This window comes from Schistocerca serialis, chromosome 6 (assembly GCF_023864345.2).
Source record: "Schistocerca serialis cubense isolate TAMUIC-IGC-003099 chromosome 6, iqSchSeri2.2, whole genome shotgun sequence".
In the NCBI taxonomy this organism is placed as follows: Eukaryota; Metazoa; Arthropoda; class Insecta; order Orthoptera; family Acrididae; genus Schistocerca; species Schistocerca serialis.
The window spans coordinates 328,118,292-328,142,384 of record NC_064643.1 but is presented as its reverse complement, the minus strand read 5'-3'; the positions used below and the strand labels follow the sequence as shown (position 1 = coordinate 328,142,384).

General features: G+C 39.2%; 1 protein-coding gene across 4 annotated transcripts in view; it reads right to left on the bottom strand.

Annotated features, from left to right (window-relative positions):
* Window positions 1–24,093, bottom strand: part of LOC126483988 (GATOR complex protein WDR59) — a 292,472-nt gene that overhangs the window by 58,932 nt on the left and 209,447 nt on the right. For 2 of the 4 annotated variants that reach the window (XM_050107289.1, XM_050107292.1), the window contains one exon: window positions 23,198–23,227. The exons of the other annotated variants lie outside the window; for them this stretch is intronic. In XM_050107289.1, the coding sequence (XP_049963246.1) occupies window positions 23,198–23,227 (30 nt within the window). The remainder of the gene's footprint in view (window positions 1–23,197; window positions 23,228–24,093) is intronic. 4 annotated transcript variants of the gene reach the window in all.

Genomic DNA, 24,093 nt, shown 5'->3' with positions numbered 1-24,093 from the left:
TTGAAATATGTTTTCAAGTAGTTAGATTTTCCAGTTTACTACAATAGGAAACATAACTAATTCATGTTGTATATTCTTCTGGCTTATTGGTAGTAGTCTATAAATGTGTACTATTGCGTAAAGAGGGCGCTGGTCTGATACAATTAGCATTTTCCCATTTAGTAACTTTTCTCCCTTGAGTTCAATGATAAGAAAGAAAATTGTATGTTAAATTTATAAAGTTTTATAGGTAGACATTTAATCTAAGATTTTCTAGCACACTGCAAGTTTCTTGCATTTCAACCATGCAAACTTATTGCGTGACTCTGTTGTTTTAAGAAAAATTACTCTCCCCATACTTGCTGGGAGAGTTTCTTCTTCTAACATGTACATCATTTAAATTTGCAGCATTTGAAGGTAAGATATATTCACATCCCAAAATTATCCTGGAGAATAAAACCATATAATTAACCGGAACCATAATTTCTCTGGTTATTAAACTAAAAGGCTGAAGTGACAGCATTGTTTTCACAATTTTGGAAACTACATGAAATAAATATGCGTTGTCCCGACATGATAATGTAAGATATTTCCATTCCTTGTTACTGTTTCAGCAAATCCTATCATCTTTCTGTGCTTCACCTCTATGGTTCTCTCATTCTTACCCTTTTTATCTTATTGATCTCAATGTAAAATCACAACAATTACATTATATGGCAAGTTTAGTAGAATAAAATTCAGCAAATCTAGAAACATTTAAGAAAAATGGGAAAAAAGATACATTTACGTTGAGAACTCTACTATCAAAATATGAAGTGTTCTATAAAAACTGTTTAGTAAGTGAACAATGTTAAGCTTAAACTGCCTCTAACTTTCTTTTATAGAGAGGTACATATGTCCTAAATCACACATAACTAACAGAAATGTTTCTCATGATTCACAGGCCTGCTTGCTTTCACAAGTTTTATCCACAATTGAGAGGCTTTTTAATATTAATAAAGCTGTACATAAACTGTCTTCATTTTGAGGAGACTAATACTGTAGTTTATCATTATAGCAAGGCAAGGATACTATCACCCAAAATGCATTTTTGTGTGTGCTCTTGATGTGCATTAAAGAATATCATATTAGTGTGACTATTCCTGTTTAGCGCAAATTGAATTATTTTTATAAGCAACAAATTTACACAGAGTTCTGTGTGGAAGTGAAGGCATAAGAAACTTTGAAAATGGTAATGATGTTCTGAGAGGCCAAATGTCTAGCATGATGTCACAGGTCAAATTCAGGTATTCCTATAGATCTTACTGGAAATGACCTACCTATATAGAATAGAGTAGAGTTGAATAGAAGTTTATTGTCTTGTAATGTACAATTTCAAGCCACTGACTTAATATACAGGATGTTTATCAAAACACAAGAACTGGTTTAAAATTTTCCTTGTAATATCAGTAATATAATATACAGTACTGAATAATTAATTAATTAAGCAATTAATAATTTTTCTTCATAAGTAACAAACTTTTACAAACTAACAGCCCTAAGTACTTGTTCTCTCCTGCTCAAATTACTGAATAGTAACATTTCTGCACTAGTTTCTCATATACTCTTTTTTTCAGTGTTTCTAAATTTATCCAATACGAATTTAACCTTCCTTTCACTTTGTTATAAATTTTCATACCCATATATTGTGGAGTTTGAGCATAAAGTTTTAAATGGTGGGTGGGCAGAATAAAATTATTTTGATATCTGGTGTTGCAGTCATGTTGAAAATGATCTGCCACAAATAAATCAGGGTTTCAGTGTACAAAGATAATCAGCTCATATATGTATAGTGAAGAAACACTTAATGTACTTAGATTTTTTCAGGAGCGGGTGACATTATTTTCTTCACCCTACATTGGGCATATTTCTAATGATGGTTTTCTGAAGTTTCAGTATTCGACACATACGATTTGAGTTACCCCAAAATACAATTCCATATCTTATTACTGACTCAAAGTAGCTGTAATATGCTACTTTTCTTATGCCCATCTGGTAACACTGTATGATATCCTCATTGCAAATGCTAGGATATTTAATTTATTTGCAAGGTATATGTGATCACCACGATAGATTTTTATCTCGTTGTATTCCTACGAATTTCACATAGCTAGCTTCCTACAAATCCTGATTTCTGTGATTGGCCTGAATGTACCATTTAATTTTGTTTGTTTTGTTATAAACTCCATTAACTGGATCTTTTCTGTGTTTAATGTTAGCCCATTTAAATCAAACTAGTTATCTAATTTTTATAAAGTATTTAATACAGTTTGTGGAATTTGGTCTAAGCTGTTACTTTCAATAATTACAGATGTGTCACCGGCAGATCATTTATATAAAACACAAATAGAGTGGGACCTAAGACAGAACCTTGGGGTACTCCATGTGAAATAGTTTTCCATTTTCAAGTATGAGTTCCTCTCCCGGTGATATGACCACTCTTTGTCTTTGATTGTTTAGATAGGATTTAAACCAATTCTAACAGTGTGCCCCTAATTCCATACTTTTCTAGTTTACAGAGAAGCAAGAAGTGATTCACACTAACAAAGGCCTTTGATAGATCACAAAAAATTCCTGTGGCATGTAGTGAGTTGTCTAAAGACAAGCTAATTTTTATCAACAAAGTGATGTATAGCAGAGACTGTGGTTTTGCCTATTTGAAATCCATACCGACTCTCTGAGATTGTTTTAAATTTTTCTATGAAATTTTGAATTTGTATTGTGACTACCCTTTCAAATATTTTTGATAGTGATGGAAGAAGAGAGACTGGGTAACAGTTTTCCATATGTTCTTTTGTGCCTTTTTGAATAGTGGCTTAACTACTGCGTACTTCAGTGTGTCTGGAAAATAACCTTCTTGAAGTGACAGGTTAACTATTGTAGTTAGTGCCTGTGCAGCTATTTTTAACACTTTTGTTGGTATTCCATCCCATCCTGCTGAAGTTTTACTTTTTAGTGATAGTATCACATTTTCTACAACTTTTACAGTAGTTTTGGTAAATATACTGAAATGTTCACTTTCAAATTTCTCACTGTTGAAGAAATTTACATTGTCTGGGTAATCTTCTACATGGATGACCGATTTGTTTACATTTATAAAGACTCCATTAAATAATTCAGAAATCTGAGCAGGATTTACAATAGGTTTATCCTCTATCTTGATTTCAGAAATATAATAGTCTCCACCTGTGGCACCTGTTTCAGCTTTGATCACTGACTATAATGCCTTTGATTTGTTTTCACTATCCAAAAAAATCTATTATTTGCCAGTTCTCCGGCTGCCTTTACAACTTTAAAAAAAATATATCTTTGTAATTTCTTGCATAGGTAACAAAATCAGGACTTTTGTTTAAAAATGTTCAAATCTGTGTGAAATCTTATGAGACTTAACTGCTAAAGTCAACAGCCCTAAGCTTACACACTATTTATCCTAAATTACCCTGTGGACAAACACACACACCCATGCCCAAGGGAGGACTCGAACCTCCACCGGGACCAGCCGCACTGTCCACGACTGCAGTGCCTTAGACCGCTCGGCTAATCCTGCGTGGCTAGAACTTTTGTAATGTTTTAGTTCTCTATGTAGCCGTCTTTTCCTTGCACTAGAGATTTTTATTTCTTCAGTAATCCACTTTACTTTTTTTCCTACTTTTTTATGATGTACAATAAGTGGTAAGTTTAATTAAGAACGTGTATGAAGTTTCCCAAAAAAGTAGCAAAATTTTCAGAGCATGAAATACTATCATCTAAAGCCCATTTCTCCTTATTTAATCTATGACAGAATAAGTTAATATTTTCTTTGCTGAAGCAAGGTGCAACTGTTTTTGGTCACTCAATAAACAGAGCACAATGATTAGAAAGTCCTAAATCATCAGATATATCATTTTTTAAATTAATGTCTCAAACCAATTGTATGATGTGTGGTAGTAAATGACTATATTATCATTTTTGTGCTGCTAACAAAACCTAAAATTTATATCAAAATGAAGCATGCTTTGAGTAACTTGTTCAGACACACTCTGGAACAGCTTTCATGCAGTACATGTTGAGCAGTATTTTTAGAAATTGATCACCTTAGACAGTACATGCAATCTGCAGCTTCAGATTTAATATCTGAAATAGAATACTCTAAGAATTAACACAACTCCATGAGTCTTACATTTCTTTTCATGCAATTTTAGACATTAGCACTTTTGTTAGCTTCTTCAGTCTACATGCTGTGCGATAACTGGCAATATCGGAGTATTTTGATTTATTTATTTTAGAAAACTACTGGTTACTTGTGTGTTGAAGAGTGCACATCAATAACAGAGCCCATCACAACCTTCAAAATTTTTCTTTAGCACTGTCACAATACTTCTCAAATACATATTTAATAAGTAGAAAGTATTAAACTAACATTACAGAAAAATTTTAAGTTACTGCTAAAAACGGCAAAACACATATTTAACCTGTTAATATGTGTCACAAACTAATCACCTAAATAATGACTTCTCTTAAGGTGAAAAAACCGCTACAAAATACACAACTGGTGCACCAACAAGGAAGCTACTAAGTAAGAGCTAAGTGTTATCAATTTATTTTTCCAAAGTTCATATAACATGGGGTGTGTTAAGATGAAAAAAGTTAAATTAGTCATAGCAGTGTTCAGACTAAAAGACATAGAGATTGCATCTGGGTCTGAATGTAGATGAAGCAGGTAATCCATAACACACATGAGACATCATAATAAATATGGATAATATTAGAATAGTGAAAACCTTGGAAAGAATGCAAAATTTTATAGAGAAGAAATATCAACACTAACTGATAAGAGAGATGGTGGAAGGCCGCAAAATGTGTGAAGAGCAAAGAGAAATAGAAACGGTTCCAGAGATAGATGGAGATAGAATAATTTTGTACCCCAGCTGTAAGGAGGAAACCAGTTAAAGAAAACACAAAAGGAAAGCAGAAAGAGCTGAGACTAAAAAAGAAAGATAAGAAACATAATACAACAATGAAAAGTGAAATCAGAACGATCTAAAATCAGTGACAGGGAGAAATGAAACAAAGGCAAAGAGAGAAATGGGTAATGGAAGAGGTGGTATGCAAGAACAAGAAGTTGATGAGGTAGGAGAACAGGCAGTTAGACTTCCAGACTGTCCCCCCCCCCCCCCCCCCATCCAACTTTGCTCTCATTCCCCTCTCATCACTGTTCCTCTATATTCCTCCTCCATTTCTGTTCTAGCTCCATTTTCCCCTGTTCTTGGTTATAAATCTTCCTAATTTCCCTTGTCATTGTTTTCATTTTGAGTGGAATATGCTCTTCAGAATTCTGAAGTTATAAGTGATAAAATACAAGAGGCTAAAGGTTATCTAAAAGTTGTACAGAAACCGTACTGCGGTTCTAACAGTTGAAGGTATCTTCCATGTGATTCAAATTGAACAAGCAGTGAGGCAAACCAAAGAAAAACCAAGATAGAGCTTCTTGTAGGTGATTGTCTACAGCTGTTAAATAATCTGGAAAAAGCATATCTGTGCCATCAAATGCACAATTTTATGTTTATTCTCTACCAGGCTCGATTATTACAATCATATCCAAGGAGGATCTGTTGATGTACAATGTTTTTCTCCTTGAAGATGATTGTAACAATCAAAACTGCAAACATAAAATTGCACAGCTGATGCCACAAATATGCTTTTTCCAAAAAACCCTTCAGGGAAAAGAAAAACACTTAGGATTACCAGTGACATTGTGACTTTGTTAGAGACAGTAAAGGCACAGAAGATCAGTTAAACAGAATGGATAGAGGTGAAAAGAGGTTATCAGATGAACAAAAATAAAAGTAAAACACAGGTAATGAAGTGTAGTCATATTAATGATGCTGAGGAAGTTGGGTTGGATAATGATGTATTGAACTATGAGCAACTGAAGTAGAGAGTATATAAAATGTAGTTTTTATGTCCTCTGAGAGACTGGCAATTTTGTGTGTGTGTGTGTGTGTGTGTGTGTGTGTGTGTGTGTGTGTGTGTGTGTGTGTGAACTTCCTGCTCTGAAGAAAAACAAGATTTAGACAGCCTAAATAGTTACCTTAAGTTTCTTTCTAGTTGCGCACAGTTCAGTACTGTATTTTAAATATAAAACTCTGGAGGTTAGTGTAAAAGATAAAAGAATTACAGCTAAAAAGACAAATGTAGTGCAACAGACAATTTTTGGCAGTTATTTATGTATGTTCTCAAAGTTAACAAAATAGCCCTTTATATCTCATGACTGACACACTCCTGCCATTATAACTTTCACAAACTGAAGACACATTGAGAGAGTGTAAGGAGGCCTTCATGAAAACACCGTAAGGGACACGTGGTAGTTTCCAGGTTATAGGGTTAACATACAAAAATGATAGTTACTATATGGGAGCACGCACAAAGATGTTAACTAACTCTTGATTGGTTGATATTCACAGACCATAAAATATGGTGCAACATACCCATATCAAACAGCTTAAGCATAAAAATTATTAAACAAACAGCAATAACTTGAAGAATAATACAAGTGGTTTCCCTATCCCCAGGTGAATTAGTAATTGAAACACAAGACATGGTCCACACTGAGAAGAAAGTAATGACTTACACATAACAGCAATTAGTTGATAATAAGAAACAGGGTGGCAGAAATGCAGGGAGTGAGTGCCATCGAGCAATACAGGGAAACTAATGTCTCATTAAAAAAATAGATTTTAAAATTATACCTGTAATAAAAATATTATTAAAATTTCTAATATATGTCTTGGTCTTTGGTTATATAAATCTAACAACAACACATACGAAAAAGTACTTGGAAACTCTTAGTGCCCATATCTATCAGTGAACTTGTCTGCCATATGAAATACTCCATGCACTTTCCAGGTGTCAGAAAAAAAAAAAAAAAAAAGAAATACATGCTGCAGCTACAAACTCTGTGCTTTTGTGAATGGGGTTCAGTAACTAATCAGAACAAGACATAAGGAATTTTGTGATTTTTGCAGGTGGCACAATACATGGACAGGTGAGTGAAGTAGGGGAATTCGTGAGCAAACAAAATTTCATCATCTCAAACCTGGATCTAAACTTCTCACAGTGTCTCTCTCTCTCTCTCTCTCTCTCTCTCTCTCTCTCTCTCTCTCTCTCTCTCTCTCCTTCATTTCTAGACTCCAATGACATTTTTCTCTAAATCCTGCTGGACATAAACTCTAAGAAAACTCACGTTCAAATCAACACTAGTACACACTCTGAAACTGGCACAAACATGTCGATTTTAAGTACACACTCCACCGAAAAATGACAACTTCATACTGGAATTAGGCTGATATAATGTAGTTTATGCCATACTCTTCCATCTGGAGATTGTAGTCCAGCACAGTATTATGGACAGACATTGTAGAGTTCAGAAATGAAGGGGAGATGATACAGACATGCACAGTATGAATATATGACTGGTTTATTGAATTTATGACTAGTTTATTTTGTGGCTCCATCTGTATTTTTTATGAGACTAGTGCAGATGTTCACAGTATTTGTTTTTCAAAAGATAACTGAACATGTGATATAAACAAACATATGATAGACATTAATCGTCAATAATGCATTCTCCCAAAATATCTACTTATACAACAGTTTTCCAACACTAAAAAAGTTTTTTCAATTCCATCCCCATAGAATGATTCAAATTTTTAAAATCTGTAAATCCAAGAGTGAAAAGATTTCTTTAAAATTTTTCTTGAAGTTTGTTTAACATCGAGTTAAAAGGTGAATATCTGAAATGGTGTTGGAATGACTTCCCTATTAAGCTCCTGGATAGCCTATTTTATCAGGTCACAACAACAGCAGTATATTCTGTATTTTTCTTGACTTTGAAGCACAAAGCACACTGGTTAACAGTAATAAAAGTTAGCAGTGATGGTTACACTCTTGCATAGTACGTAATAGTGCACAACACCATGTTTGTTCCGTGAGGTGCTCAGTCAACCATATCTTTTTCTTGAGTTAGGGAACATTTTTTATTACCAGTTTTGGTCAAATTGCTCAATGATAAATAAGGAAAGAGACAAATATTGGTACAGACTGATTTTTGTTTTTTGGTTTAATAGCATATGGCACCCACAAAGCAGATTTTGAACTTTCCAATGAATAGTCACAATACACTGGCTTTGCAAATTCTCAAGCACACTTGGGTAGATCTACTTGCAGTAAAGCACAAAAACAGTTTTTATCAACGCCCTACGCTCTCCCTGAATGTACAGAGGCATTCATATAAACAATTTTCCTTGAGACAAAGGAACCACTCTCTTGCTGTTCCTTCCCCAATGACATTCCAACCATACATTCAGACTGCATCCACTGCTTTCACTCCTCAATTAAATGTGAAAGGAAGTATGTGCAGGAAATGTACCTCTTTCTCAACTTTACACTTACGTTTTTATTGTTTATGACAGTTCTGTCTTAAATATGTGATTAAAAGCATAAATTTAGTAATAATCAGCATCATTTACTGCAGTTTCTTTGCCACTGGCAGTGTCTGCTTGGAACCCAAGCCTCTCCATATTTTTTGGCCTTCACACAATCTCTCTGTCACTACTCTGGCCCATTACCCCCAAATATTCTGAATGATTACTTCTACTCTTTTAAGACTCCTGTCCCTTGACTTTCCCTTCTGATTCTTCGCGTTCATCTTCATATCACAAACCTCTGAATCACTCTCTGCACATTCCCAAACAGTTCTAATAATTTTTCTCAGTTTATTTCACAGGGGTCCCTTGTGTGTTAGCTTCATAACTCTTCCATTTCTTCTATCTTTAATTTTTGTTATGCCTATCCAACACCACTCTGTAGCTACTGCTTCTCCATGAATGATGAGATACAGTGTTCTCAAAGGCACAGAGTTAAATGTTTCCCTCAACTTGTCAGAAGATAGTGATCATTGGCAAAAAAAGTTTCACATCTATGTTTTCATAAACTTTTGAGATAAGTTTAACTCATGTCAGTATAGCTGACAAAATCCATCCCACTCTCAGGTAACTTAAGTGTATGTTTTTTAATCTTTTGTGTATTTAAGTCATGGCCTGTGTGACATGTAGGTCTTTATGCATGTTAATGAAGTACTCTAAATGTGATAAAGATATAAGCTAGAGAAGCAAGCAAAGGTTTGTCTGCATTAGTTTTGTCCCTGTAGTTATTTTGTCTACATGCACACTATCAAACTTCACATTAATTTTGATAACATTATATCATTGTTGCAAACAAGAATAGATGCAATGTTCATGAAGAAGTTTGAAGACCAGTATAGCAAACAGAAATGAGAGTAGTGCAGATTTTTCAATCAATGAGATGGAAAAATCACCTAGGAACACAAGGCAAAAAAGCATGACAAAAAATGGTTCAAATGGCTCTGAGCACTATAGGACTCAACTGCTGAGGTCATTAGTCCCCTAGAACTTAGAACTAGTTAAGCCTAACTAACCTAAGGACATCACAAACATCCATGCCCAAGGCAGGATTCGAACCTGCGACCGTAGCGGTCTTGCGGTTCCAGACTGCAGCCCCTTTAACCGCACGGCCACTTCGGCCGGCTAAAGCATGACACACAAAGTTATGAGCTCTTTCTGAGATTCACATTTGCTACATATTCTGCCTCGGTATAACTGCCATTGTCTTTTGAGTTGTCTGTTGGCTACCTAGATCTGACTGATACTGTGTTTGGGTATTATAGCTTTGTCATATTCAGAGTATTCCAATCATGTTTTTACAATATGTTTCACGTACGTATATTGTAAATATGACTGTAAGATATATTTCTACTTTAATTTATTGCATAAAGCGTCAGACCACTGGTTTTGGATTATATGCATGTAAGTTTATTCCATGTTGTTTTGCAATTGACGTTTCCATAAGGATGTTAAACCTATAATGACGAAGTGTCTTATCTATTCTCTTGATTAGGCACTGCAAGTGTGTATCCTGGTATGTACTTCTAACAGCTTTTGCATACTTATTCATGTTGATGCTATCATATTTCTGAAATATTTTTGACTTGTCACCTTTTTATAATGATTTCGAGACCTGAAGATGGCCATTTTAGGAGTTGAGACTAGTAATTAATGTTTTCTACAATGCAATGTGATCTTGAGCAAATATAGGTTATAACAAAATCTACATTACTCTTTTTGTTTGTATTTCTGGTAACTGAGCTACTTTCTGTTTTAGATATGAAAAGAGAACGAATAACAGTGTGATCTGTAACAGGAAACTGGAAAAGATAACAACAAATAAAAGGTGTTAATAGTAATGGGCGGAATCTGAACCAATAAGCAGAGAATACTAGTCAGTAGTTCAATGAAGCCCAGGAACAACAGGAAGAAATGTCAAATGTTTATTTATTACAAAAGGCAAACAGAATCAGAAAATGACAATGATGATAATTTTTAGTACCAAGTGTGATGTCGCTGCTACAATGATGAAGGCAACTAACAACAGTACAATCTATCGCACAACGCATTCTGCCTACGTGCCATCACTTTCGACTGGCCACATACAATGACTCACTAATGTGCCCCAAAGAGAGTTAATAATGCTTTCAAAACTCAGAAAGCAGTATTTATGTTGTCCAGTATGTATATCATTTTGCTAGTCACATAGGCTAATATGAGATTACAAAGCAGGAAAGGGCAGATAGGCCTGAACAGAGAGGTATACCCAAATGGCAGTGTATATGCACATGTATTTTTGGACTACAACCACAGGCAATAGTGTGTTTACACACTATTACAGGAAAAAGGAGATTCACTAGTAATGGAAGTACTGTAATGTCTCCTCTGAGTTTATACTTATTTCTCTTTAAATGGTGACTAATTAATAACCCAAGCACTTCTCTTAAGGTCTGGTCAGACCTAGCTGTATTTGTTACACCTGACAGCAAGAGCCCATTTTTCTTGTCACAATCTTTTACACACTTGACCAAACTACTGACAACGCTCTGTGAATGGCCACTGCATCTATACAGGTTTTATGATTGGATGAACAGTACTTTTCAGCAGGAAGCAACTGAAATGAAAGTGGCAATATAGCATAAACAACTATACTCAAAGTTACTTACACTAATTACAAGCTTCAGACATCTGAAGAAGCATGCAAGGAGCTACAAAATTTAAAAAAAAGGCATTTCTCAGTAACATTAATCTCTTCTCTTCCATTTTCTTTCTTTGGCATCTTTGTAAATATACTACAAAGCACAGTAGGGAGCTTGGCAAAAGTTACTGTTTTTTACTCTTGTCTGCTATACTTATAACTCAAGTGTGCTTCTGTATGGTGCTCATGAGACACAGAATGGATGAAGTAGAATATCTTCACAGCGTGTCTCAAGGATAGCTTTCTTTTATATTTTATTTTTTGAGGACAGCAGCATTTCACAAAAAGTGAAAAAAAAATTATTTCCCTTTGATTAGTCACCATCAGAAATTAATTTGAATGCATACAATTCTTCAGGAGGCAAAAAAAGTAGCCACAGATTAAGTGTGGAAATATAAAAAAAACATTACAGAACTATTGAGCAATGTCCTTCAGAATACTCTCACTCACACACAGATATATAACCAACTAGATTTAGTCAGTGTTGTAGACTCACTGGAGTGCGATAATGTGTTGGTGGAGTTGATGAGATGAACAAAAAGGCAGGGAGTGTACAAGTGGACAGAGGGGACAGCTGGCAGAAGTGGGGAAGGTAGCATGGAGATGGGATACGAAAGAGACACCAGACTTAGGAAAGTGGCACAAGAGATTACGAAAGAGACACCACAGCTTGTCGGTACAAGAAAGATAAGTTGCGTGTGACACATGTTGATGTGGAAGAGTAGATAGGGAAAGAGTGTTTGGTAGGGAAAGAAAAGGATGAAACAGAGAGAGTGAGGAAGAGAAGTGGAGAAAAGAATGAGGAAGTATACATTTAGGTTAATGGAGTAAAGTGGGAGGTGTGGTGATGAGAGTGGAGTTCAGTGTGAGACAGGGCCTAGCAGAGGTTGAGGTTGGGTAGATTGTGGAGTTGAAGGATGTGTTGTACAGACAATTAAAAGAAAATCATTTTGGGGAGTCAGGAATCCAGATGTTGTGGATCTGAACCAATCATTGAAGTTGAGCACGATGTGTTGAACAGCATGTTTTGCAGCCAGGTGGTCAAATTTGCTATTGGCCACAGTTTGGCAGTGGGCAATAACATAGATGGAGAGCTAGTAGGTAATCACTCCCACAGAAAAGGCTGTTTCAGAGTTACAGCAAGACAGTGTATGATCTGACTGCTTTCACAAGTGTCCCTAATTCTGACAGGGCTGGGTGACCTGCAACAGGGCTGGAATAACATGTGCTTGATGGATGCATAGAACTGGTTTAGTCCGAAACACCAACACAATGCAATCAGCCAGGACATTATAGCCACATAAGTGTATGTGTCTACTTGTTAGTTCACTCAGTGGAGGGACATTGTCCAAGAGCTCAGAATTGCTTGCATACCCGTTTTACGTGCCTCTCCACTGGTTGATGGTTTAATTGTACTCCACCCCAAATTTTCTAGTATCTTTGAATAGAAATATTGTTGATTTAAAATGGAAACAGGTAAAAATGTTGTAGTTATTAGTGTCTTTGTCTAAAGAACTGAGAAAACGAAGGAAGTCATTGGAGATGGAGATAAGCTCAGATTGGTGAAGTAAACTGGTTATGTCCTTTTCTAACAAACTTTCCCAGCATTTGTCTAAAGCAGTTTTGAGTAAATTGCTACTCACCACAGAGAGGATGCATTAAGTCACAGAAAGTGACAATGAAAAAGGCTGCTGAAATATTAAGCTTTCGGACAAAGTCCTTCTGAAATAGAAAAAACACACACACAACTCCACACATGGGCACTGGAGACAGAGACAATGGCCTGAGTATGAGAGTTGTGCTTGCGTGAAAGTGTCTCTCTCTTCTGTTTCAGAGGGACTTTGTCCAAAAGCACTTGCGTGAATGTGTGTGTTTTCTGTTTTGGATGCAGGACTTTGCCCAAATTTTACAAGTATTTTTCATTGTACCTGTCTGTCACTCAAACCTCCTCTATGTGGTGAATAGCAATCCATCCTTTCCATATTGCTGCATTTCATTCTGACTTTCCTTCGTGTAAGTTTGGGTAACTACAATAAACATAAATCTGAATGATTGGATATGGATTTCAACTACTGTCTTTTTAAATGGAAGTTCAGTTTTTCACTGAATCACTTCATGCAGTAAGGTCAGACAACAAAATTCTAAGAAACCATTGTGGTATTCATCTTAAGTGATTTAGGGAAAATATGGAAATGCTCAATCTGGATGGTGTGATCAGGATTTGAAATTCACTCCTCCAAAATATAAGTCCACTGTGCCACAATATTACTTAAAAGTAACTGAGGAAATTGTCACCACCAGACACCACATTTGCTAGGTGGTAGCCTTTAAATCGGCTGCAGTCCGTTAGTATATGTCGGACTCGCGTGTCACCACTATCAGTGATTGCAGACCGAGCGCCGCCACAAGGCAGGCCTAGAGAGACTTCCTAGCACTCGCCCCAGTTGTACAGCCGACTTTGCTAGCGATGGTTCACTGACAAATTACGCTCTCATTTGCCGAGACGATAGTTAGCATAGCCTTCAGCTACGTCATTTGCTACGACCTAGCAAGGCGCCTTTATCATTTGCCATTTATCTTGTGATGCATGTACCGTCAAGAGCGATGTTCACCAATTATGGATTAAAGTTAAGTATTCCAGAAGCTACGTACCTTTTTTGCTAGTCTCAAGATATTGTCCTGTTCCAGACCTCACGCCAGCCTGCGTGAGCTTAACGCCTGCCTTTTGGCTACCGGTCATAGTGGATTGGCTGTCTGGCCAGTCCACAACAGTTGGCGACGAGAATTTTGCGTTCGTATTGATATTGCCCTGATTTACTTGTGTCATGGCTTCGCCACAATCTCCAGATGTACTGTTCGAATTTTATCGCTTGCAGAATCAGCAGACGCAGGCCTCATTGGATGCCCTTGGACAGCTCGTACAGGGTCAACATGCACTGCAAAACGATGCGGCAGTCGCCGCTCCACCGCTCACGCAGCCACATCACGCAGTTGCACCACCTTTTCGTCCTTTTGATGCGGCACTGGAAAGCTGGACGGAGTGGTCATGCCAATTTGGATTCCATCTCGCCGCCTACAGAATTCAAGGTAATGAGCGGCAGCCTTTTCTCCTTTCCGCCGTAGGCGTCCAAACGTACCGTGTGATAGTGAAATTATTTCCCCGACGCGACGTAGCAACTCTGTCCTACGACGAAATTTTGTTGCATTAGATGCATATTTCAAAGAATCAGTCAATGTAGTTGCAAAAAGGTATACCTCCTTTCGTACAAAACGTACGGCTGGTCAGACTAATAGAGAGTGGGTTGCAACCTTGCCTTACTAGGGATTGTGCTTTTGAGTGTGAATGTGGACTCCCTTATTCAGATACTATGGTACGTGATGCTATTGCACAGAACATTTCTGATGTTCATATACGGGAACAGATTTTGAAACTGGGCAATCCCTCCCTTCAACAAGTGATGGACATATTGGATCGACAGGACACACTTGATTTTGCTCAGGAACCGTTTGAAACTTCGCCAGCCGTGTGTCGTGTTAACCGGCCTGCCGGGTGCGCTGCACGGAACAGTAAACAGCCCTCGCGCCCGTCCACGCAGCTGCCGCCAAGCTCTCAGCCACATGTGCCGCGCAAGCAAGCGAATGCAGTGCTAAAATCATGCCCGCGGTGTGCTACTAGACATTCGTGTGAGAATTGCCCATCACGCCACGCTATTTGCTTTTTCTGTAATAAAAAAGGCCATGTCCAAAGTGTTTGCCAGAAAAAGCTCAGATCGGACACACACAACCATTTCAGGCCCTTTGCTTCGCGCCGGAATCGAACCAAGGATTCTCAGGCTCGTGACACTTCGTCTATGGAAATTCATATAGTTCATGCCACTCCGCCCAGTGCCACTCTCTCTAACAGTGACTGTGTTCGTCCCTCAAATCGTGTGCGTCGACATCGCCGGAAATCCCGTCCAGTCGCAAGTGATTTTGTACCAGTGTCACTTCACGATGCACGCGACAGTCGCTCTTGTCGTCAGCAGGACAATAAACTTTTTGTAGACTTGGACATTAACGGCAAAGTGATACCGTTCCAGCTCGATACCGGAGCTGCAGTTTCTCTGATCAATCACGACACGTACAAACAGCTGGGCATACCTCCGTTGCGTGCCGCAAATGTTAAGCTAACTACATATTCAGGTCACGGGCTCCCTGTGTGAGGACAGTGCAGCCTTCTTGCAACATACAAGGGACAAACAAAACTTGTGTCATTGTACGTCCTTCGTTCTTCTTCTGCAGTGAACTTGTTTGGTTTCGATTTGTTTCGGTTGTTTAACTTGTCTATAGTAAATCAGGTCCTATCAGTGAACCAGACTGTGCCTTCAGCCAGTGTTTCTCGTCTATGTGAAGAATTTGCAGAAATTTTTGCACCGGGCCTCGGTTGCGCTAAGAACTAAAGCACATTTGGAACTGAAAGTCAACGCGCAACCGAAATTTTACAGAGCGCGCAATGTTCCCCACGCATTGCGTGATGAGGTTGCAAGAACATTAAACGATTTGGAATCACAAGGTGTGATTCAACGTGTACAGGCTTCTCTCTGGGCATCACCCTTAGTAATTTTGCCAAAACCTTCCGGAAAATTGAGACTTTGTGTGGACTTCAAGGCAACAGTGAATCCACAACTAGTGAATGCAATTTTTCCTGTACCCCGCCCAGAAGATCTTTTTGACAAACTGTGCTCGGGTAAATATTTTTCGAAGTTGGACCTAGCAGATGCGTACTTGCAAATACCGGTGGACGAAGAATCCCAGCGCGTTTTGGTGGTTAACACGCATCTTGGTTTGTACCAATTCAAACGACTGCCATTCGGGTGTGCATCCGCCCCTGCATTGTTTCAGCAATATTTACAAACTGTTTGTGCGTCGGTCCCTACTGCAGCAAACTATCTGGACGATATTGTGAACTCCGGAAAGACGGAAGAAGAACATTTAGCCAATCTCAGAACATTATTTCAGGTCTTGCGACAAAATGGTCTTCGCTTGCGGACGGACAAATGTGTGTTTTTTGCTCGTGACTTACCCTATCTGGGCCATGTACTCAATGCCCAAGGCATACATCCGAGTCCAGAGCACCTCCGTGCCATACAAGACTTGCCTTCGCTGCAGAATTTGAAGCAGCTACAGAGTGTGTTGGGCAAAATAAATTATTATCATCGCTATGTACGCCACGCCTCTTCCATTTCCGCTGGGGACCCATCTACTGGCTCGCCTCAGCCCCAGGTGTTACCGACGCTGCCTTCCATTTTGCCCCATGGCGACGCGCCGCCGCCTATTCTCCTGCCGGCGATGCCCGCAGTGGACGCGTCACTGCAACTGTCGGGCGCCTCCCTGGGTCACGCGCCACCGATCGCTTCCCGTGACCAGTTGTCCTCCGCCATGGACCTCTTGCCCGCTCCGGACCTTATGTCGTCTTCGCCCGTCGGGTGCCCCAGCCCGATGGAGGTCGACCCTTCGGCCCCTCCTGTCTCTCTAAGGGCGCATACACCACATGTTGGCGTGCACCCTGAAGCAGATTTTCAGGTGTTTCCTAGCTCCCCTCGGTCCGAATGGCAGGGTGCGGGTGGCACAGCCTCACCTGTTGTTAGGCTCCCCACCTCGTCGCATATGCCAACATGGGGTCCTCTCCACGGCGGGCGGAAGCCTTATGCCACAACCGTCTGCCGATTTGTGGGGGAGGAATGTGGTGTCACCTCCAGACACCACATTTGCTAGGTGGTAGCCTTTAAATCAGCCGCGGTCCGTTAGCATACGTCGGACTCGCGTGTCGCCACTATCAGTGACTGCAGACTGAGCGCCGCCACACGGCAGGTCTAGAGAGACTTCCTAGCACTCGCCCCAGTTGTACAGCCGACTTTGCTAGCGATGGTTCACTGACAAATTACGCTCTCATTTGCCAAGACGATAGTTAGCATAGCCTTCAGCTACGTCATTTGCTACGACCTAGCAAGGCGCCTTTATCATTTGCTATTTATCTTGTGATGCACGTACCGTCAAGAGCGATGTTCACCAATTATGGAATAAAGTTAAGTATTCCAGAAGCTACGTACCTTTTTTGCTAGTCTCAAGACATTGTCCTGTTCCAGACCTCACGCCAGCCTGCGTGAGCTTAACGCGTGCCTTTCGGCTACCGGTCATAGTGGATTGACTGTCTGGCCAGTCCACAACAGAAATACCATAAGAAATCACAGATTCTATTTTAATGTTTCAGCCTACAACAGAAATAAAATCACTTGCATTCATCCATATATTTAGAATAAAGATGAAAGTAGTTAAGGTGGCTAGAAAGTAACTCCATGGAGAGATCTAACAAAATCAGTCTGCCAGTAATATGCAGGAAGTATAGCAGTAACAAAATGAGAGAAGAATTTATAACCCGGAATTTGCAAAATAAAACAAGCTGCAATTTCCATTGTATATCACTGGTAACATGAAAAAATAATGTGGTTAGAGGACTGTCCAGCCTCCACAATTTCACTGCCAGTTTGGTGCCAATGACATGAAATGGGCACAAATCATGCATAACGTGCCAACAAATAACAACAGCTTCACTGGAATTCTCGGATTATGTATCACTGGACCATACTTCACTGAAGGTAAACTGAATGGCCAGAAATACGGAATGTTGCTGGACCAAGAACTTCCAGCATTGTTTCAAGATGTGTCCCTTGTGGAATGGGGTGCCATGTGGTATCAACATGATGGTTGCCCACCTCATTACTCAGCTAGAGCTCCAGAAATACTAAACAGAGATTATCCTGATCAATGGATAGGACGCAGAGGGGCTGTCCACTGGCCTGCTCGCTCTGTGGATCTCACATCTCCAGATTTTTTCTGATGGGGATACATTAAAAACAAAGTTTCTCGAGAAATGTCAACCACACCCGAAAATGTGTTTCAACAAATCAGAAATGCCTGTACAAGAATCAGCAAAGAAATCTGAGGAATGTTCAATGATCTTTTGAAGTGCGTTTTCGGAAATGCATAAAAGTTAATGGCCGTAACTTTGAGCATTTACTAAACTGAAATTGTTTGTAATGTGAACATGTATTATGGTTATGCATTGTACAAGTACTGTACATATTGTATGTACATGGATGCCAGTAAAGTCAAAGTGTGTGAAAACCATCTGCAGTTCTATTTGCCCAATATCACATCACCTATCACCAGTAGTGGATAAATGTACTACATCTTTTATACTAAACACTGAATGCCCTTTCCATTTCCATAAAAGAAAACACACTAACCCATTTTTAAAAACAAGTAATTTGACTCTGAAAAACCATTGAGAATGGTATTTTAAGGCTGAGTTACGGTCACTTTCTTATGTCTCCATATGAATACTGAAAATTTTGTATGGAAACATTTTCAATTTTCTGCTTCATTTTGGAGCAAGATGGCCACAACACTATAAATGGCTTGCCCTGTACAACCAAACAACAGCAAGTCCAGGATGGAATAATAACTATATGGAAAGGATATATTGCTACTTACCAGACAAAAGAGGTGTTGGGTCGCAGACATACACAATGAAAAAGACCGCTGAAATATTTAAGCATTTGGGCAAAGTCCTGCATCCAAAACAGAAAACACACACATTCACGCAAGTGCAAATTACACACACACACACACACACACAGCCATTGTCTCCAGATCTTGGAACCTGGCTGCAACTGCATCTGACATAAGCAGCAATTTGCTGCGGTGAGAGGTGGAGGTAAGGAGGAGGCATGGGGCAAAGAGGGAAGAGGGATTGCAGGACAGGGGCAGGGAAGATGCTGTGCTGCCTGTGGGAGCATGCAGGAAGATAATGCGGTCAGGACAGGGCTATCAGGTGCAGTGTCAGATGGCTGTGCTGGGAGGGGGGGAAACGGGGAGGAGGGGGGGGGTAGAGTTTGGAGGAGGGGGTGGGGTTGGGGGAAGGGTCGAGGGGGGGGGGGGAGGGGGAGTAGAAAAGAGGAAAAGACTATTAGGTGTGTCCATGGGATAGAAGCATAGAAAAGCATCTCAGTTCCACCGAGAATTGGAGCAACTAGACATGGTTTCAACTACCTCTCATTGTGTCCTCAAATGAGGAACATCCTCCTCAACCCTCTCATAGTAGTATTTGGCCACTCAGCAAACCTATGCAGTATGCTTGTTCATCCCTACTCCATCCCTGTACCAGCTCCTTGCCTCAAAGCTCACAGCCATGAAGTAGATACCCCTATCCCTGAAATACACCTAGATGCAAGACCTGTCCCATACAGCCCCCCATCACTAACCACTTCAGTCCTGTCACAGGCATCACCTATCCCATCGAAAGCAGGGCTACCAGTAAAAGCAGACATGTGATCTACAAGCTAAGCTGAAACCACTGTGCTGTGTTCTATGGGGCCATTACAACTAACAAGCTATCTGTCCACATGATGGGGCACCACCTAATTGCAGCCAAGAGACAGCGTCCACCCACCTGCTGAACATGTTGCCCAACACGATGTGCTTCACTTTAATGACTGCTTCACAGTCTGCGTCATATGAATTCTTTCTACCAGCACTAGCTTTTCTGAATCGCACAGGTGGGAATGCTCCTTACAAAATACCAATCATTTCCATAACTCCTCTGGCCTCAACCTTCACTAGTTTCTGTCCTCCACCTATCTATCCTCCTCCCAGCTCCCACTCCAGTACTACACACATTGTCTGTTCTGCCAATAAAATGTCCCTGCTCATTCCCACAGGCACCACAGCACCTACCTTGCTATCCCTTGCCCTCTGTGCCCCATGCCACCTCTTTACGCCTACGACCTAGCCCATCAGACTGTTGCTCACATCAGATGCTGCCACATACACAGTCAGGCCCCAGTGTAGGGAGACAGTGTACATGTGTGCGGAGTCGTGCATATGTTTGCTATTTCAGAAGAAGGACTTTGTCTGAAAGCTTAAATATTTCGGCAATCTTTTTTACTCTTTTCACAAGCTGCGACATGGTTACGAATATAATTTGTGATAATAGATAGAAATAAAAGAAATTTATTCTTTTTCACAATGCCTGTCTGTGACTCAATGCCTCCTCTGTGTGGTGAGTCGCAATCTATCCTTTCAATACTGTTGTTACAACAAATGTAATAATAGCTTCAATGAAGGAATTGACTCTCAATTGTGTGGTGTTTCTCTATGTTGTAAATTCATGTATTTCTTGACTAGTGGTCACAGTTTGTGTTAAACATTTGATTAAATGACTCTTGTTTTCACAACAACTCCAACTTTGTTTGCCGCATAAGTCGCACATACTGTGTAGGCTACTGTGAACAGTAAGTACTTGAAGCAGTTCATTTTATTTTAATGTGATTAGTTGCTGACTCCAACCTATCTGAGAACTAGTTGTCAAACTTATAACTTAAAGATGGAGCACACTGATCACTGATGATCTATTGCTACTGCTGAGATACTTGTATGTCTTGGAAAAGGAATGATGTTATCTATATGAAGAGGCTATTGCAATCTAGCAAAGTGAACTCAATAGTGCATGTTAATTGGAAGCACATAAATGTGTTCAGTACAAAACCTTGCAACTGTTGCTGCCACAGGCATACTGCACATGTGGCTAAAGATGAACTGAAAACATTGTGCAGTTCTATTCTCCACTGGCAGTCAATTTGTTCTTCAGAACAAGGTATGGGTACATGAACATAATTCTCAAAAAACAGAAAAGGTAAACGACTACAGAAACAATTCAGAGATTTTCCTTCTGAGGCTTGTTACTTTTGACGAAAAACTTCAGCACAGTTTCTGAAGTCAAAACCAAAAATACTTTTCTTTTTGAATTATTTTTCCTGGCTGCCTTAATTCAGAGTTCAAGTTTATTCAGTCATTCATAAGTAAACCATCATTTTTTCTGCTTTTTGTCTCTCGCATCACTTTACTTCCATTGCCCTCTGTTCTGAATTTTGTAAATCTCAATTTCTGTCCTTGACCAATTCTACTGTTGTTCGATCAATGTTTCTGCAACCTTTTTCTCTTCCCCAACAGAAATCAATGAAGTTTCATGCACTGTGACTACCCCACATGATCAATGACCTTGTAAGTCATCTTCATCTCATGTTTAACTTAAAATTTCATGTCTGCTTTGCTTTGTCAAAGTGGCCTTGCAACTGATCAGAAGATTTTATTTATGGCCATCTTGTCAACAATGGTCTCATTATGTATGATTTTGTTGTCACTGTTGTACAGTCTTCATTTCCCATCTACATTTTTGCGTGGTACATGAGCAATCATGTGAGCAACAAACTTCATTATTTGAATAATTTAGGACAAATGGAGACCACTCACCAAATAGCAGAAGTGTTGAAACACACACACACACACTCACAAACACACACACACACACACACACACACACACACACCTGAGCTCCTACGTGGCACCAGTTGGACGCAGAATGCAACCATGATCGCAGTTCGGTAGGTGGACTGGATAGGATGCAGGTTGTCAAGTGTGGTGGATACTGGGAAAGAGCAGTCGAAGGCAGAAGTGGTTGAGGGTGGGTAGCTAGTGACTCGGAGGGAGGCAGCTGATCTGCTAGTTAAGAATACAGGCGGGAGGGGTTGCAGGCATATTGACAAAGCAAGCAATGCACATATGCCAGAGCCAGTTAGGAGTGGCACATGATGAAGGTGAGTTGGAGACATAAATTGAAAGGGGTTGATAGGACCAAGGAAGGGAAAACTGGTGGGTGGAGAATGTGGGAACAGCGAGTTATGGAAATGGAGCCCAGGAGGGTTCAGGAGCAAAGGATGTGTTGCAAGGATAACTCCCATCTGTGTAGTTCAGAAAATATGGTGGTGGAGGGGTCCAGATGGCCTGGGTTGAGAAACAGCCATTGGAATCAAGCGTGTAGTGCCACGTGGTGGTAAAATTTGTTTATGGCCACAGTTTGGTGGTGGCTACTCATTCTGGTGAACAATTGGTTGTTTGTCACACCAACATAAAAAGCTGTGCAGGGATTACTGCACAGCTGGTATATTACAGGTCTTGCACTTCGATCTTCAACAGTGATATGATCCCTTTCGATAGGGATGAACTAGAATGTTTTTTAGGGTTGCTTAGGGTTGGGTGGGCTATGGAAAACCCCTTAGGAGGGTGGGAATGATCTTGGGTAGGATATCCCTCATTTCACGGCTTGATGATAGATTATAAAAGGTGTGGCAAAGGTGGTGGTACAGTTGTTTCAGTGGAGTGTCATAATGGGTCATGAGCATACTTTTAGCATACTGGGCAAGGGAGTTCTTGTCACTTCATTTAGAACTTAAACTTCATTACTTTATATTAAGCATATACTTCCTTAGTAGAACCTTGAAAGATGTTTGGTGTATAAAGTACAACCCCTTAATAACAGAAAAATTTGTATTTTGAAAGAGGACAACACTAATGATACCAGTACCAATAGACACTGTTAGAGCTGTGTATTTATTCATGAGTACTGATGTAAAAACAAAGAGGCTATTATTATTTCATACATTTCAAAAACACAAGAATACAACCTACAAGTTAAAAAAAGCCATCATTCATACGTGCATGTTCCCACATACATCGACAAACAGATTCACAAATTATTTTAAACCAAAATTTAAATCCAGGCATGAAGTAAAATGAAGCTGTGAGTCTTGTACAATAAAAAGCAAGTATTTTGTACACCTACATTCCATTTTACCATTGAAGTAACAGGCAGCGAAAGAGATACGTAAAGAAATACATTAGGCCTGTAATGATTATGCAGCCAATTGGACACAATAAGTTATTTGCCACGATGTCTACTCTACATGCATATCATCAACAGCAAGAAACAAGGAGGGTATATGTCAAATAATACAAGCAAAAAAGCAACACCAAGCAGGAGAAAGTGTCACATAAGTGAAGCTGTTACTTCACACCATAATTTTTTAAGGAATTTCACTGATGCACTGCACATTAAACAAACTATCCCCTCATCTTGGTTAATGAAGAAGCACCCATACTTTACCTTGAGCCACCATTTTCCAGTTGCAAGACGCTAAAATAACAAAAGAAAAACATCAGTCCTATTTAGTTTTTCTGAGGTGAGAGAGAATAAATGAATCGAATGAAGCTGAAACAAAACATCTGATTAATAAAATTTACAGCGACCTACTTCTATGAACAGCTCATTATTTGAGAATTATGAAACTCAGGTAGTAATAGGGGCTGAAATACCAAATGAATATTTAAAAAGCTATTTCTTATTCTCAAAAACTGACAAATTATTGACATGAGAAATGTAAGTAATTTTAATCAATACCCATAAGGCAACCAACATGCAGTGCTTCGTGTAATGTATGAGTGACCCTCAAAGATTTGCTGTAAGGAAAATAAACAGTTTCAAAATACATAACTGATAGAAGGACAAAAAGATAAAATATCATCTCAAAATTCATAATTTATCCCAAAACCACTTTTGTTCACTATAGTGATGAATGAAAACATGCTTACTCAAAATAGTAGTCACAAACAAAAAAATAAAAATAGTCAAGTTTGAAGCTCATTGTCACACTTTGTATACCTGACAAAAAATTTAATGGTCAATGAAAGAAGGTGAAATATATCAATAGACACCCAGTTAGCAAAATGACCTAACCAAAAATTTCTGTTGTCAAGAAAAAGTTTTTGTATCTCCAATCCTGCAACAGTATTCTGTTACATAACAACAGTATTAAGATTACCCAGAAATATGTGTCTCTAGAGCTTTAAACAAAAAGAAAACACAGTAAACTGACAATATTTTTTGGAGTAGATTCAATAATCATTGAGCTACTTCCAAACATATTCCTTGCCATAACTTAAACACTTATCACAAGGTGGGATCATTTTAGTTTTCCTGCATCACAGCCTGAAATAAGTGGG